The sequence below is a fragment of the Lathamus discolor genome, chromosome 2 (genome assembly GCF_037157495.1).
Source record: "Lathamus discolor isolate bLatDis1 chromosome 2, bLatDis1.hap1, whole genome shotgun sequence".
NCBI lineage: Eukaryota > Metazoa > Chordata > Aves > Psittaciformes > Psittacidae > Lathamus > Lathamus discolor.
The window spans coordinates 138,491,839-138,508,477 of NC_088885.1; the positions used below are offsets into that span (position 1 = coordinate 138,491,839).

Sequence of the window (16,639 nt, forward strand, 5' to 3'; positions counted from 1 at the left end):
TCTGCTGGCCCTCTGCAAAGAATAAATTTTACCCAGAATGCTTATTGCTTTGATCCCTTATATGTAACTCACATCCTGAAGTATGCACAGCCACAAAAGATCTATACACAGCTAAATAGCCAGATCTTCAGCTGGTGTAAATTTATGTAACTTCATTGACCTACATGGAACAGTACCAGTTTTCACTACTCTGGCTTAAAGAATCTCCATGGGATAGAGGTAAGTGTGTATGGTGGGTAAATGGATGAAAGGCTCTTCAAATGATGAAAGACTATATTGCTCTGGAAGTGATTTAAGTTAAACTAGAAAAAAGCCACTCCTTTTCCGGAATAAATCACACAGGGAGTATAATTATGCAGTTAAATTTCTTCTCATGCAGTCAAGCTTGAACTTGCCACCGCATTTGTGTAAGAGATGAAATATTTCCCATCTCTCAGCAATATACTAAGTTCTACATTTAACGCACATTTATATGTGAGCTGTACACGTAAACATACAGATTTTCATCTTTATTTTGAAGGGAAGAATATTTGTAATATTCTGTCTTATTCTGAAGGCCAAAAATTTCACCTAGACCTGCTTTCCCTATCACCTTGCTGATAGTTAAGAGGGTGGATTTCTAGAACAATTTCAAGGGCACTAAAGGAAAACTCTTACTTCCTGTTTTATCTCTCTAGTCTGCATACTGTTTTTTAATTAAGCAGTTGTGTGCTGGATTTTTACTATCCCAAATACATTGTTAAAGCAGGTAATTTCTAGACATGCATGATGCAGAGCTATTTTACAGTATTTTTGATTCTTCTGCTTGTATCTGAAATCACAGAATCACAGAATGAGTGGATTATTCAGCGAGCTGGTGTGCTTAGCATTGCTGAGTTTTAAAGCCAAGAATATTTTTCTGTCATGGGAATTCCTAGCCTACTTCCCCCCCCCCCCCCAGTTATGTATTGAAGCAGTAATTGCTTTCTTTCCAGCTGTTACACATCTGTATTGAAGGCTGGGGAAACTGGCGGTGGTCTGAACCATTCAGTGTGGACAATACAGGGACCTTTATTCGTACCATTCAGTACAAGGGCCGGACAGCATCACTTATTATCAAAGTTCAGCAGCTCAGTGGAGTGCAAAAGCAAGTAAGTATTTGATCCAGTTTGGAAAAAATAACATGCGTAATTCCCTTATTAGTCACCTTGTTATTTATTCTCTCCTACTGGGATGTGAAAAAACCCACCCCCCACTAGCTGTAACAGTCTTCTGGGGGCATTCTGGGGAGATTTTACAAGTTTTTCTTCACTTTCGTATGTATATTAACATTTAAAAGTTCAATTGCCACCATGTATTTTACATGTTCTAGTAAACATCTCTTTGCATGGTTTGTAAGTTTTGACAGTTTTGTTAAAGGAAAAAAAAGTAATGACCCAATTAACATTTGAAAATCGGCTTCTGTGCGGTGACTTTTCACATACTGTCTTTGTAAAGAGATCTTTTATAACACTGCAGTCCGGAAGCCTGCATTGGCAGAAGCCAGAGCATGTGGTGGACGTAACATGTTCAGCTCATGGATATGACAGAGTACCTTATGTTGTGCAGCAGAAATACACCTTCTCAGATGAGAACAGTGCCTGGTGCTTTACTGAAAGCCCTGCTGAGACTTTGTTTGGTAGGTTGTAGCTAGAGTGTGCACCCTCATTAATGAAAAGAAAATGAAGATGATTACACGGGGATACACATGGAATGCTGTTCCTTCATATAGCTTAGAAAAAGTCAGCTATATGTGCTATGATGAACAATTCGTGTATGATGGACAGCAACAACTCTGAGTCTAATTTGATAGTTTTCTAGGTGGGTGCACTTAGATACAGAAGTAGGGTACAGCCATTTAATGGAATTATAAGCATTAAAACAGGAAACGTACTGAAAGGTCTGGAACGCTGGATTGTGCTGGGAAAGTGAGGCGTCAGTAGAAACCTTTCACTGTGTCTGCTCAGAAAGGGGTCAGCATTCAGAGACCATCACGGTACTCTTAAAATCCAATCCAGAGCTATGTCAGCCTTGGGCAGTACTGCTGAGTTCAGTGGGAACGAAAGTGGATACGTTACATGTTTCTCTCAAGCCCGGATACTGCGTTAGCAATATTTCAGGCATTTTAATTCCTAGGTTTCTATGAAATTGCACATACATTTGGCCAACAAAAATAATGTTTTACCATTCATTGCCTTCAGCAGTGCTTGGGAAAACCTAAAATAGGGAGATTATTCTTGTACAGGTTTTCACTCTATAATTCCATTTTGACCTTTCTTTTTCACAGTTGTTATATATGAGCTGCATATTTTTGTGTTTTAGATCCTAATCTGCGGAAGGCAGACTGTGTGTAGTTACCTTTCCGAAAGTATTGAACTGAAAGTGGTTCAGCATTACATTAGCCAGGATGGACAGGCCATAGTAAAAGAACACATCAACTGCCTTGCAGCCAAGCAGAAGTTGCCTTCATATGTCCTAGAAAATAATGAGCTCACTGAGCTGAGTGTGAAAGCTACAGGAGATGAAGACTGGTCCCGAGATGTATGTCTAAGTTCTAAACATACAGAACACAGCACTGTCATTCAGGTACGACTAGAAATAGGTATATGGAATTTAGCATTAAAAATGTTTGAGAAAGCCGGGGACTTAGCATTTGGACTTCCGCTTAATATGATAAAATGTTGAACATTATCATGAAATTATCATGAACTTATCATTTCATTATCATGAAATAATTTTAGTGAAATGCTGCTGATCTCTCTGTATACAGGTACCATCTTCAAAGAGTTCAATTACGTATGTGTGGTGCACCATTTTGACTTTAGAGCCCAACTCTAATGCACAGCAACGATTAGTAAGTACACTTAATGTCTCTGAAATCTAAACGTTTATGCCTTACATGTCATATAATAAATCAAGGGTAAAATGACCTACTTGAAAGATTTATTAATAGCTTGTTTCAACAGCTGTAATACTGGAATAAAATTAGCCTTGCATTGGTATATTGTTTTCTTTTTGTAGATTGTTTTCAGCCCTCTTTTCATTGTAAGGAGCCATCTTCCAGACCCAATTATCATACATTTAGAGAAAAGAAGTCTGGGACTGAATGAAACACAAGTGATTCCAGGGAAAGGGCAAGAGAAAGCACTGCAAAATATAGAACCTGATCTTACACACCACTTGACATTTCAAGCCAGGTAAAATACTCGCTTTCCTTGAAAATTGTTCATTTGTATGGAAAAGAAGGAATAATTTACACTGTAACTTCTAGTGCATTGTTTCTGAGAGCATAACATATGCAAAGGAGATAGAATAGAACAAGCCTATCTGGCCTGAAATTATATGACAGAACATACTAAATTTGGTATAACTGTCCTAAGCACATTAGCATTTTTTGCTTAAGCAGTCCGCATTTTTATGTTTTGAAAAATAAATTCCTAAATGATCTTGAAATATTTTGGGGGGAATACTGAAGAGTTCCTAGGGTCTCAGACACAAAGGTCATTACGATGTCATAACAAATTCATGTGTGTCAGTTAATGATCAGGAAGTTGTTAGGCATAGTAACTTGATTCATCTGTGATTACCTTGAGAGTGTTCGTGCTGCAGAGTAAGCTTGGAAAGCTTCATTAAAGAAAATGTTAATGTTACTAATCCTTGATCTTGTTGTGTAAGTGTCTGAATCTATTTTCAATGACAGGGAAGAAGATGATCCATCAGAGTGTGCAGTCCCTATTTCAACCACGCTAATTAAACAGATAGCGACTAAATCCCATCCAGGTGGCAACGTCAACCAAATACTGTCCGAGTTCTACGGCACCGCTAATCCTCCCCAGCCTACATGGCCATATAATAGGAAGAATTCAAATGGGTAATTCTTTGCTAAACCTTCTTCATTGTTACTGCATTGCCTTTTCAAATAAACTTAAATCACATTCAAGAAGACTATATGTGATCAACATTGAATATGTTTTCAGTAATTACATGATTTCTGTATGTAAGCTGCAGAATCTGTTGTGGGTAGGAAACAAAAGAAGTCAGCCTAGGGGCTGCCCTTGATTACATTATGAACATCAGCAAGGATTAAAAAAAAAAAGTTAATCTTTTATTGTGAATGCACCTTCTTTACTGAAAATCTAGAGGCTGTTGTTTATTCAGCAGCTGTTTCAGTACAGAAACGGGGAGTTGCTGAAAAAAAACCCATAGAAATGTGATTTTATGACTCTAAAATTTACAGGCTTAGTTCTAACGGATAGTGATAATTCTATGAACATATTTCTTTAATTGACCAAATTAGGTTGAGCTTATGCAGTTAAAAATATGTCTTTGTAGCCTACACATAGCTAGATCAGTCTGACAGCATCTGGGTATGTTCCAGAACGATAAGAAGAGATTGTTTTTCTAACCACAAAAACCTTGCAAATTTCTGAAAATGACAGCTTATCATTTGTAATCTTGAATTCATTATTCCTTTGACTATATTTGTTTGTTTGTTTGTTTTGGAACAGCAGTGAGCAACTCTCCCAGTGGGATAGCCCAATGCGGGTAAAGTTGTCGGTGTGGAAACCGTGTGTTAAAACTCTGCTGATTGAACTTCTGCCCTGGGCTTTGCTTATCAATCAGTCCAGGTGGGACCTGTGGCTGTTTGAAGGAGAGAAGATTGTTCTTCAAGTACCTACTGGGAAAATAATTATACCTCCCAACTTTGAGGTAACTTTACCATTGATGTTAACAGGCATAGTTCTGCTAAACCTTCCAATTCTGAAGAATGGTTATTAATGCAGATGATTCTCACTTTCCAGTCACTGTTAGTCATATGCTGAGTAGAAATAACAGTAGAAATTTGCCATGCTGACTCACGAAGTGGGTAGCAGAACATACTAGCAATGTCTGAAGAACAACATGTCTTAAAGATGCATAGTTAAAAATTTTCACTGCAGGAAGAAGACCTGCACGCCATCTGAGGAAATTCTTTCCTGTTAGGGTGATGAGGCACTGGAATGGGTTGCCCAGGGAGGTTGTGAGTGCTCCATCCCTGGCAGTGTTCAAGGCCAGCTTGGATAAAGCCTTGTGTGGGATGGTTTAGTGTGAGGTGTCCCTGCCCATGGCAGGGGGATTGGAACTGGATGATCTTGAGGCCCTTTCCAACCCTAACTATTCTATGATTAAGCAGCCTACTCCCTCTCAATTCAGTCAACGAATCTGCAATGTGGGCATAATGTAGCAGCCCAAGTAAATTGCTGTAAAGGCCAAATAAAGGCTTTGGCCGCTGCCGTACTGACCAGCCCCTGGAAAGTGGATTGAGCACAGTAGCAAAGCTGACCACCTGGAAGGAATGCTTGGTTTGAGAGCAGTTCAGATTGAGTCATTTCGTATACCACGACAATATGCTACCAGGAAACACTGGGTAATGAGATAGGTTGAATTATAAACGAAGATTCTTTAGGAGAGAGAAAGGGAAAAAATGAGGTTGCCTTCATACTGGAAACTACATTTAACTCTAGTAGAACTGTGTCAAACTGCCAACAAGTAATAATCGGTCATTTTTCACTTGCAGGAAGCTTTTCAGATTGGAATATACTGGGCAAACACTAATACTGTGCACAAATCAGTGGCAATTAAACTGGTTCATAATGTGACCTCCCCAAAATGGAAGAATGCCGATAATGGGGAAGTAGTAACACTGGACGAAGAAGGTTTTGTTGAAGCTGAGATAAAACTTGGTGCTTTTCCAGGTCATCAAAAGGTTAGAAGAAGATTATCCTGATTTATAACTTTATCATTTAAAAACTAAGTCAGGTAGAGAATGAAAACAATCAAGTGTAAGCAGTGTGAAAGCTCCTCCCTAATTATGTTAATGAGAGTATAAACAGTGTATGAAGTACAATTTAAAGAATTAGATCTCCAAAAACATTCTGCCCAACTCATCAAGATAATACAATATTTCCTGGAAAATAATGAATTTTCCGTTTTATTTGGCGAACATTGACAGATGCAACTTCAAAAGTATTTGATGTGGCTCCAGCTACAAAGTGCGTGAATATAGATAGGATTTCCATGCTTAAAAAGAAAATGGCAAATCTGCCACTATATTTTATGGTGTTGTGTGTGACCTCATCATCGTCTTTATTATCTTGCAGTTGTGTCAGTTCTGCATTTCTTCGATGGTTCAACAAGGTATACAAATTCTACAAATAGAGGATAAGACAACAATGATCAATAATACACCATATCAAATCTATTACAGGCCACAGCTTTCTATTTCCAAAACCCACTCAGGAGAAGAGGTAAAGCACTGTGGGTACTGGTTTTGCTTGTCGTCTGCAGTATGTTTAGATTTGTACGGTTTCAACTGCATATAGAAGAGCTTGAACAGAAATCCTTAGACATAATAATGCTGCAGAATCCTGGGTAAATTCAACTCCAGTAATTAACTGGGGTCAGGAATCTGTGCAAAGCAGGAGATTCTTGCACATTGCAGAATTAGTTCTGCCTGTTCTCCATCTGTTCAGGCACTAATGGCCATTTCGATAAAATAGGCAGCGTAATCCATAGTAGCTGTTGAAATTGTTCTCAGAATTTTTACTGAGTTTGCGTGTTAAAGAGGTATATTGGCGTGGCAGGCTGAAAACTCTTTGTTATTCTTTTGGGAAGATTCCAGTTATCCGAACAAAGCTGCAGAACTAGAGACGTGCCCAAAGTTTATGTATTTCAGGAAACTGCATCAAATTGTGAACATCAGTTTTCTAATAATTGCACAGTGTATCTAAGGACTAGCTTGCAGGAACCAAAATGTATGCATGGTCAATATATTTTAATCAGCCATTTGTACATATTTATCGAAGATTACATTTATAGTAAAATATGTGGAGAGAATTCTCAGGGTTGAACTTGTTAGAGGAGCTGGCAGGTAAACAAATTTTTAAAGTTCCCTATTTGTTTTGTTTTCCTTCTGCATTAGTTTTCTTCACATCAGTATCTACATTTGTGCATCACGCATTTTGTGGCAGTCTTACGGGATGGGGAACTGGAAAACTGTTAAGGCTAAAACCTGGTTTTAGCTTTGTATCTAGAAATGGATTTTCTTCTCATGGTTTTATTACAGTGATAAGACTATTGCTTTTGGTAGAGTGATGTAGACCGGACTGTAGATAACTGTGCTTAGTTAACTGTGTAAGTATACCTAAAGACAGATTTTGGCCCATCAGCTTTTAATGCGGTCAACTTAGTGCAACCTTTAGTTAGTTGTGGTCATTAGCTACTTGAGACTGTTCTCTGAAAGGTCACCATGAAGAAACTTCCTGTTAGAAGCCAGTATGTCATGCTACCACCTTCTTTTTTCTTCCCAGGACTTCCATTCACCAGACAGTACGATGTTCAGCATCAGTCCAGCTGGGGCACCACCCAGCGAGGTGCTGAGTGCTGTGCCCTGCTGGGACCTGATGTCAGACACCACTCCCTTAACTTCAGGGGTGCCTCCTACTGAAAAACGCATGCTGCTGAGTTTCAGTCCAGGCGGCTGTACAGGGAGTTGTGAGCTGTGGAGTCTACCAGCTGTCATTAAACAAGAGTTCGCTAGACAGAGCGTGGCCGTGCCCACAGGGGTCTTTAGTGAAAGTGGATTTTGTACCAGGTACTGTATGCTGAACAGTCATGAATAATGATCTTTGTGTGTTGCTATAAAGCCTCAGCTAGGAAGAAACCATAAGACATTAATGCAAAAGTCAGAGTAACACATGCCCCCCATATGTAGAGGCAAGCCTTACTTTAATTTAAAAATTGTTATCTTTTGATGGTTTTGATGCTTTTATTATAAATGGTTTCATGTTATGACTGTGTACAAGTTGTACAATTTTTATAATGTATGGACTGCTATTTTTTTATACGCATACAAAATAAGAATGTGAAAAAGGGGTTTTTTTGAGATTATGGTCTTTTTTCAATTTGTGTTCAATTTGTGTCTTTTTTCAATTTAAGTGTTCAAGAGCAGTATGAAATGATACAATACAGAAATTTAGGTTTTGTTTATAAAAGGTAAAAATACATTTTAGTAAGAATAAGAAGATAAACAGGAAAAGCAAAAAAGGAATTAAACTGTTTTGAGACAAGGAAAAAAAAAACCCATGTTTTAAAGCTTGAAATAATCGAAACATGCATTCTACTTACGAACAAATGCACCCAGCTAGTTTAAAGTAACAGTCTGATGACTTGTCAGATGCCCAACTTCAGTTCTCAGACCTCGTATCTGAATCTATTTATCCTTATACTGGTATAAACAAAAAACAATCTGCAGAAATTAGAGAAGCTACATCAGTACGTATTACCAGCAATATGATCTTTCTCTTGCCTGAAGTGCTTGATATCATTCAAACCCTCATACTGTTCCTCTGTAGTCTAAGAGGTATCATTGTGGGTCCTAAAGATTCTCATAAAGACTCAGATTAAACAGAAAAAATAATGGGAAGAACAAGGAAAAGCTTCCTCATGATTATGAGATGGATACAGAGACTCTCCAGTTCCTAATCCAATTTGCAGACTGTTTGTATTTTTAAAATCACCATGAGGTGAAGATTTTTAGAAAGAGAGAATAAATTTGCACAAGAAAACATGAACTTGTGCTTATGCATGAAGGCATTTTATGTAGCTAATAAGTAGAACTAAATTAATTTATTTTCATTTTAGAAATTTATGTAGTGATGATCCATAAGATTAACATTTGAAGGGGCGGTAGCATTGGGGATCCTTCCAGGGGAGCAGTCAGTTACAGATTTATGTATTTGTTAAAAATATCTTTCATGTGTATCAGAGAAATACGTGTGCAAATTCTTCTGGAAAATTTTAAAGATTTATGTTGAAAATTTGGACCTACAATCTCATGGTTTTAATTTAATATAAATCTCTGCTGGCCAGGGCTCTCATCTTGTAACACACATGCTTGATTTAACTCATGAGTTGTCTCTGTTAAGTGATTTCTTCTCTAATACTGCTTTTTGTGCTATTGCCACACATTTCTCTGTTTCAGTGTAATTCTCAGTGGAGATATGTACTCACCTAAATATTTGTAAATATCTGTGAACAGGAACTTGGTTATAAAGAATCTGAAGGATGTTCATTTTGAATGTTTTTGTTGTTCAGACTAATGATATGTAAAGATTTCATCCAAAACATGCATAATCAAATATATCTGCTTCTGTTTTAGAGCTATAGCACTCACTTACCAAGAGCATCTTGGTGTGACGTACCTTACACTTACAGAAGATCCTAGTCCTCGTATAATTATTCACAATAGGTGCTCTGTTCCATTGCTTGTAAAAGAGAACTTCAAAGGTAGGTAGTATGCAGAAACAGTGCACTGTTATAGTATACATTATTTTACTGTATCTCCAATGCAAAATTGAGTTTAGTATGTGTTTTGGATACAACAAGAACTTGATGCCCTCATAAAGATCCATCTGAAAGTGACAGACTCTGGAAGATACTGAAGCCTGGAAGCTATTGGAGCTAATCCTGAGGTCAGAAGTATGAATTTACATGACTCCAGACTTTTGGGTCTCCCTAGTTGCAGCCATCAAGGTGACTCAGCTGTAGGAAACTAGTAGGCAGTAAAGTCCTTTTGACATCAGCTCAGTCCCATGGAACATTTTAATTTCCTAAAATTGACAAGTGTAACACAAAACATTAATGTCAATGCAGTGATCAGTAGAATATTATGTAAGTGATAGTAGAATATATGTAAGATTTACGTAAATCTTAGTGTATTAAAAAAGAAAGGGAAAAAACCCCAAACATATAAAATTCTAACTGATAGAAAAGTAATGTTTTTATTTATTAGTAATATTTTAGACAGAAACTTCCTTGTTTGTGTAAGCATAGGTGAATTTTCATTTTGTGCAGGTTTTAGAAAGTTCTAATCCTGTATATTTTATGAAATTTCAGATACACCAAAGTTTGAAGTTTATTGTAGAAGGATTCCAGCTGAATGTTCAGTTCATCATGAACTTTACCATCAAGTCTCCAGCTATCCAGATTGCAAAACAAGAGATTTGTTGCCCAGCATTCTTCTGAAAGTGGTGTCGTACAATGAAATAGTAAATGAATGGAGTGATTTTGTGGACATCAACAATCAAGGAACACAAGTAAATCATTATAAACTATTTCCTAGTTCACAGCATAAATGGTTGTCTTCCTGACCTGCGCAGTATATATCGTTGCTTTGCAAGAAGCATACCCTGTCAGTTAACTAAACTCTGTTGGGCTCGGGGGTTTTTTTACTTAAGTATTGGGAGCTATCCTTCCTCTAAGTGCTGTTGGGGTTTTGGGGCTTTGGTTTTTGGGGGCATTTTTTTGTTGGGTTTTTTTTTTATTTAAGTCTTGGGAGTTCTCCTTCCTAATCCCCATCCTGTGCAAGTTTTAGAATACAGATTACCTTCTTCACCGGCTATTTTTAAAAATAACTAAATAAAAATACAGTCTTTCTAGCACTGAATTTTTTCACTTCTTTTTCATCAACTTGGTGTTCCCTGGAAAAAATCAGTCCTGAAAATTTCTGGCCCCTGTAAGCAAAGGATCCAGGAAGATCCTTCTGTTTGGTAACTTAATTAACACAGGATTTTTATCTTTACATCTTGTAAGAATCATCACTGTCATTCTCCCTCTGTGTCTTCACAGAAGCTACGCATGTCTTTTTAAAACAAAAAAAAAAAATAAACCCTTTTGTTTCCTTCTGTTATTTTTCTCCTGTTTTGAGGTAAATGAAAACTTCCTTGACTGGAGTAATTCTTTTTGATGGGAATTTTTTCCATCTTTGAAGTCATTAGTTTACATGGAATCAACATAAACTGCTTGGCTCTTTGAAAGAAATACTAGTTTCAGATGTTTTCCCTGGGGACCAATCACAAAATGCTCTTGATTATTGAGTGTTATGTTATATTGCAAGTAGTTCAGTTTCATTCAGCAAGCCAGTCAAGCAATGCGAGGTTTCAAGTTTCAGCCATTAATGTTATGCCAGACCAGGGTTCTTTATAAGTATCTGGCTCCTACAAGGAATTAGATGCTAAGACAACATTTGGGGATCATTGTCTACTTGAAGAACTCTCCAAATAAGAAGTGTAGCCTTCTGTTAACAAAGTTTTAGGGTTTAAATGTAGAGAATTTCCCCAGGATTTCTCAGTCCATCTTTCTCTTAGGAAACTATAAGTAAATAAGGAATAAACTAATATCTTCACATGCTTGGTTCAGATTCTGAAACAACTGGGATTTAGAGGATCTTGAGTAATTTGTGCTCTTTCTACCTAGTCACAGATAGGTACTTATTCTATTAAAGGAAAATGTTATTAATTTACAAAAATTAATAACATCTGAAATTGGAATTAAAATTTCCGATCTTTAAGATCAGTAAGGGTTTTTTAGAATAATGAAGGTGTATTGAAAATTCAGTGTCCTTTTTTTGTCCGCTTCCATCATGCAGGATTGCATATGTCTTTCAGATAAGCAAAAGTTTAAAACTGAAGCATCAAAATAATGAATTCTTGTATAGTAATTCTCAGAAGAATAAGACATAATTTGATAAATGAAATTTAATTATCTCTACAAGGTTGTTATACGTAGTGAAACGAGAATCTATTTAAGTGCTGATCTACTAAACTTCCAAGTGCTTTCCTTCTGGTGACTTGTTAACAGCAGTAAGGATTCTTCAAAGCAAACAACTGTTTATTTTACCTATGCTAGCCCATTATCTTTGTGTTATGTCTTAAGTTTGTATTCCTTTAAATTATATCTTCTGTCATTGCAATCTTGTAAACAATTGTGTTGGTAGTAGCCTTACAAAATAGAAGTCAGCTTGCTCTAACAAGGACTGCTGTGACTTTTCCAAGCCTGAAAAGACCTATCTTCTATATTGTGGAAGAACACAAAACTTGCTCAGAACTATTGTAGAATTAAGCTACAAAAACAATATGTTATTTCTTTAAGTAGAATATTTATTCCTAAGGACAACTTATTCAGAATGAAAGTTCACTCATCTGTAAGCAAGACACAAACCTGTTGTCAAGTTCCCATTTTCCTGCCTTTTTAAATGTTTTATGCTTTCTGGTACTTTTGCCATTTCTTTGTGGCAACACCTTGTTTATGAATGTTGTCTCTCAAAAGCCATTTAGATGGCTTAAGAATGTGTTCAGTGTTGTTAAACAAGTCTTCATGAATCCAGAATGTTACTTTGATTTTTAGTCTTCATGTGTTTTGCATCATGCTGTCGGCCACTCATCTAACCAGCTCTGAGCCAGGGCGTAGCAACATAATGTTAATTTAGGGTTGGTTTTCCAGAGGAGGTGTTATTGTACAGAGCTTTAGGAATATGCCTTTCTCCTTCATCTAAAATCGCAAATTAAAATTTCGTATTTGTTCTCTTCTCATATAACTTCCCCCCTCTCCAGCACATCTTGCTTATTTCTGGAGAAGATGTTTCTTACTGAAATATATTCAGTTATGCAGTTAAAGGATGAGGTGCAAATTTCATCTTGCTGTACAACTGAAATACTTAAAGTATCAGAGCTGTTATTTTCTCAAGTACTGAGATGTTTGTTTTTCCTGAACAGTGTCATGATTTGAGTAAGACATCTCAACCAGAAGATGCTAATAGGATTAATTCTTATTCTGACATTAAAAATAGTAATTTCAGTGGCATTCCATATATTTCTAACTCTCTTCTCTAGATTGTGTTCTTAACTGGCTTTGGCTATGTTTACGTGGACATTGCCCATCAGTGTGGAACAATAGTCATAACCTTGGCCCCAGAAGGAAAAGCAGGACCTGTTGAGATCAACCTGAACAGGTACATAAAGCACATAAAAGGTGATGAAAAAGCATTGCCGAAAGTGTTGACCGGTCAGTCAGCTTTCTAAGTGTTAACTAACTTACAAACTTTGGCTTAACTGTTTGTTTTGTTTAATACTGCTTCGTGCTCTGTGGCATATGTTTAGACCAGATGTTATGCTTTGTATGTCGCAGTTAAAAGAGGACAGTCTAACACCAAAGTCATGTCACTTTAGGGTAAACACTGGATGCCTGGTACAAAAAGAAGTCCTGTGTTGTTCATTTAAAAAAAAAAAAAAAACAAAAAAAACCAAAAAAAACCACCAAAACCCCACAGATTTTCCCCTCATAATTAATTTTGAGTGTGTTCTTCAGTATAAAATGTATTTAGCCAGGTCCTGCCATCTGTAATTGTACAAGCTCCCACTAAAATTGGCAGGAAGTTTGAAGTGCAAGGGCTGTAGAAATAGTCTTACAGTCAGTAAATAACTGTACTTCATTATAACACTCTTCTTAGAAGACTTCCCCACTTCCGTAACGCACTGCAACCTCAGCTGCATTTGAGTGCAATTATAACACTACCTCTTTCTAAGATGCAAAAAGCCTGGCCTCCAGCAATGCTATTACAATTAGAGTGGAATTTGTTGTACTGTTTTTATTTGAACAGTAATTAAGTATTAATCCCCAAGAAACTGGTCATCAGCAGTACATAATAGCCCACTTGCTAGTTAAACTTGGCAATGGGCAGTTAACATTGGATGAGGGAGGCTGTCAGTGCTGTGGTGGCTTCCTTGGAGGGTACTCACTGTAGGTGGTGTGAAATGAATTATCCATGGTAGTAACCCTCAGTAGTGTCTCTCAGAAAATACTGTAACATCTGAGGCTGTATGTGAATTATCAGAAAATTGTAATATTGTCTGCTTTAACATTTGGCTCTGTTGCAAAAAAAAATAATCTATCTATATATATATATGAAATTACTGTGTATATAAAGTTGTTCCTGTCCAAACTATCCTGTTGATTGATAAGAAAGAGGATAGATGGAAATATCCCATTTCTTAGAAGACCTCCTGGGTGTTATTCACAGTGGTGGCTGAAGCTGCCAGATCCCATTAAGAGTAACAGGACTTGCACAATGAGTTTCCCATATATTATAGAGAACATCTCTTCTGACAGCTTTCTAGTAAGTAAGATGCTGGGTGAACTCAAAGTACATGAAGTAACAAAACTGCTTTTCCTTCCTAGAAGTCAAGAGCAGACCCTATCACTGAAAATGTTCATCGGTCAGTTAAGTCTTGCTGCATTTGATGATATTACAAACCACAAAGTGTCATCTGAACTTCTGCGTCTCACAGCAGACCATGTTTTCCTCCACATGGCTCCAGCCACCAGCTACCCGACTCCCCTATCGCAGGAGTTCCAGCAGAATGCCATGGAAGGCCTCCCACAGTTTCATAGTCTCCAAGTGTATTGTGAAGACTTGCAACTAGACAATCAGTTGTACAGCAAATCCAATTTCCATTTTGCAGTCCTGCTGTGCCAAGGAGAGAAAAATGAGACTGTGCAGTGGTCCAGAGTGAGCAACCTCACTGTTTGTAACAAGGATTTGGAAAGCTATAAGGAAAACTGTTTTATAAAACTCTGCATTGCTTTTTCTGAGGAAGAGAATTTCATGTTTCACATAAATGACCTCAGCTTTGAGCTCAAACCAGCTAGGTTGTATGTGGAAGACACCTTTGTTTACTACATTAAGACTTTGTTTGATACGTATCTTCCAGAAAACAAAACTGCTTTTCAATCCATGCATACTTCAGATCCTACCCTGATGCTGCCTGAACAAGTGAGAGAGCATGCAAGAGCTTTGGTCAAGCCAGTGAAGCTAAGAAAATTAACAATACAACCTGTTAATCTCCTTGTCAGTATTCATGCTTCACTGAAACTGTATATAGCCTCAGATCACACCCCTCTCTCTTTCTCTGTGTTTGAGCGAGGACCCATCTTCACCACTGCCAGGCAACTTGTCCATGCCTTGGCCATGCATTATGCTGCTGGAGCACTTTTCCGAGCAGGTCAGTACTTCTCCTTAATACGTAACATTTTTATTAGGTACCAGGATTCTGTGGCTGTCTCTCAAGCTGAATAACCTCGATGTTAACCATACATCATTGTTTTCCTCAGACACTCTTTGATAATGATATTTTCAGACACCTTTCATGTTCTGCCATACAACAGAAGGGAAATAAAATGGCTGAGCAGACACCAGTGAAGGTCTGTAAGGTTGTGCTGAACATAAGCCAGCCACCTGAAAGCTTTACAAAACCCTGAACACAGCATAAAAATGTGTTCTAGCAGGCTTAGGTTTTGTCATTTTGTATTATAGCACTAGTCAGAATCAACCCACATTCCTCACATAAACTCCCCAAAACTACATTTAATCAAATTATTCAGCATGTTGCTCTGCATTCAGAAGTAAATTATAGCCTTGGATGGTTTTTTGTTGTTAAAACTCCTTTTGGTTGCAGTTTATGATTAGGAATCTGTCTTTCTTCATACAGCCTTCATGCTAAACTGGCACACAGATGTTTGTTGTCCTTTGATCCAAGAACTACGAAGTTTGCTGTTACGAACTTTTTCCCATAAAGGATCAATAGTGAACAATTAGTCTATTACGTTAGCAGGTGCATTCTGGTTCCCATAAATATTCATTTAGAAATTATGAAATTTGGTCTCTGACATGTCTTAGTCTGGAACAGAATTTTTAGCTGAGACAGGAGGAAGCTCCTCCATGATCACATGTAAGTAATGTAATCCGCACTGAAACATGGGATTTGTTTTCCTGCAATACTAATGGTCAGATTTTCGGGAATCCTGATGTGCTGGAAGCATAGCTGTGACCTGATTTCTGTGCACAATTTCCAGAATTGTACACATGCATTTCAGGTATTTAGAAATAGAAATAGTGAGATGTTGATCTGGTCTTTCTCACAGTTTTGCACCAGAACAGTGTGCACTGATTCATTATTTTCTTGCATTATTTTGCTTCCAAAAATTTGCAGGTTTTTCTTTTTACTGCTTATTTAGATTTGTTTTACAGTCAAATTCCATAGTACAAAAGGGGAGATGTTGTTTCTTGCTAATTAAGAGTGAAACTGTGGCCCAGTGTGAATGTTTCTCCCCGCAACTGCCTAGGAGTGGTGATACAAGTGGTGATAGACTGCAACAGGAAATTGGGGTTATACTGGCTGTTAGTCTGCAACATCCCAGGTGGGGCACATAAGAGAGTTAGGGATTCCTGAGCCTGGTCTTGGGCTTACCTCTTGTGCTACCCTTGCAGGGTGCAGTGCAAAGGCCACCCCTTGCTCTGGGCTCATGATGTAGCTGAAAGCAAGCAGGTTTAAATATTATGAAGTAAGGTTTGCTTCAGTGGAACTTCTCTTCAGGAAAATACATAAGCATATATTTAGTCACTGCTTAAACCACACTCAAATCATTAAAACTAAAATGTATTTTTGAAAGGGGTTACCATTATTAAAATGGTGAATTGTATTGATTAATGTTTGCTTGGGCAAAGAAGATGCTGTATTTTGAAGAGTTTGTGACACTTGTCAGAAGGCTGTGTCAACAAAGTTAAAAAGGAGGAAAAAAATTAAGCAAAAACCTTATATGGTCTGCAAAGCCTGAGACCTTCCCTCACCATCAGGTGACGTAATTACTAAGCATACCTTGGGAAATGGTAACCTGACATGATACTATATTTCTGCAAAGTATAATGCAGCACAGAGCATCTGAATGGAGGGACTATTCCTGATTC

The 16,639-nt window shown here is 37.5% G+C and overlaps 1 protein-coding gene across 1 annotated transcript in view; it reads left to right on the forward strand.

Annotated features, from left to right (window-relative positions):
• Positions 1 to 16,639, forward strand: part of VPS13B (vacuolar protein sorting 13 homolog B) — a 439,495-nt gene that overhangs the window by 401,255 nt on the left and 21,601 nt on the right. The window contains exons 44-56 of the mRNA XM_065668694.1: positions 975 to 1,130; positions 2,341 to 2,604; positions 2,789 to 2,872; positions 3,040 to 3,215; positions 3,719 to 3,889; positions 4,527 to 4,728; positions 5,576 to 5,764; positions 6,159 to 6,305; positions 7,368 to 7,651; positions 9,218 to 9,345; positions 9,955 to 10,154; positions 12,729 to 12,847; positions 14,074 to 14,897. Of these exons, the coding sequence (XP_065524766.1) occupies positions 975 to 1,130; positions 2,341 to 2,604; positions 2,789 to 2,872; positions 3,040 to 3,215; positions 3,719 to 3,889; positions 4,527 to 4,728; positions 5,576 to 5,764; positions 6,159 to 6,305; positions 7,368 to 7,651; positions 9,218 to 9,345; positions 9,955 to 10,154; positions 12,729 to 12,847; positions 14,074 to 14,897 (2,944 nt within the window). The remainder of the gene's footprint in view (positions 1 to 974; positions 1,131 to 2,340; positions 2,605 to 2,788; positions 2,873 to 3,039; positions 3,216 to 3,718; positions 3,890 to 4,526; positions 4,729 to 5,575; positions 5,765 to 6,158; positions 6,306 to 7,367; positions 7,652 to 9,217; positions 9,346 to 9,954; positions 10,155 to 12,728; positions 12,848 to 14,073; positions 14,898 to 16,639) is intronic.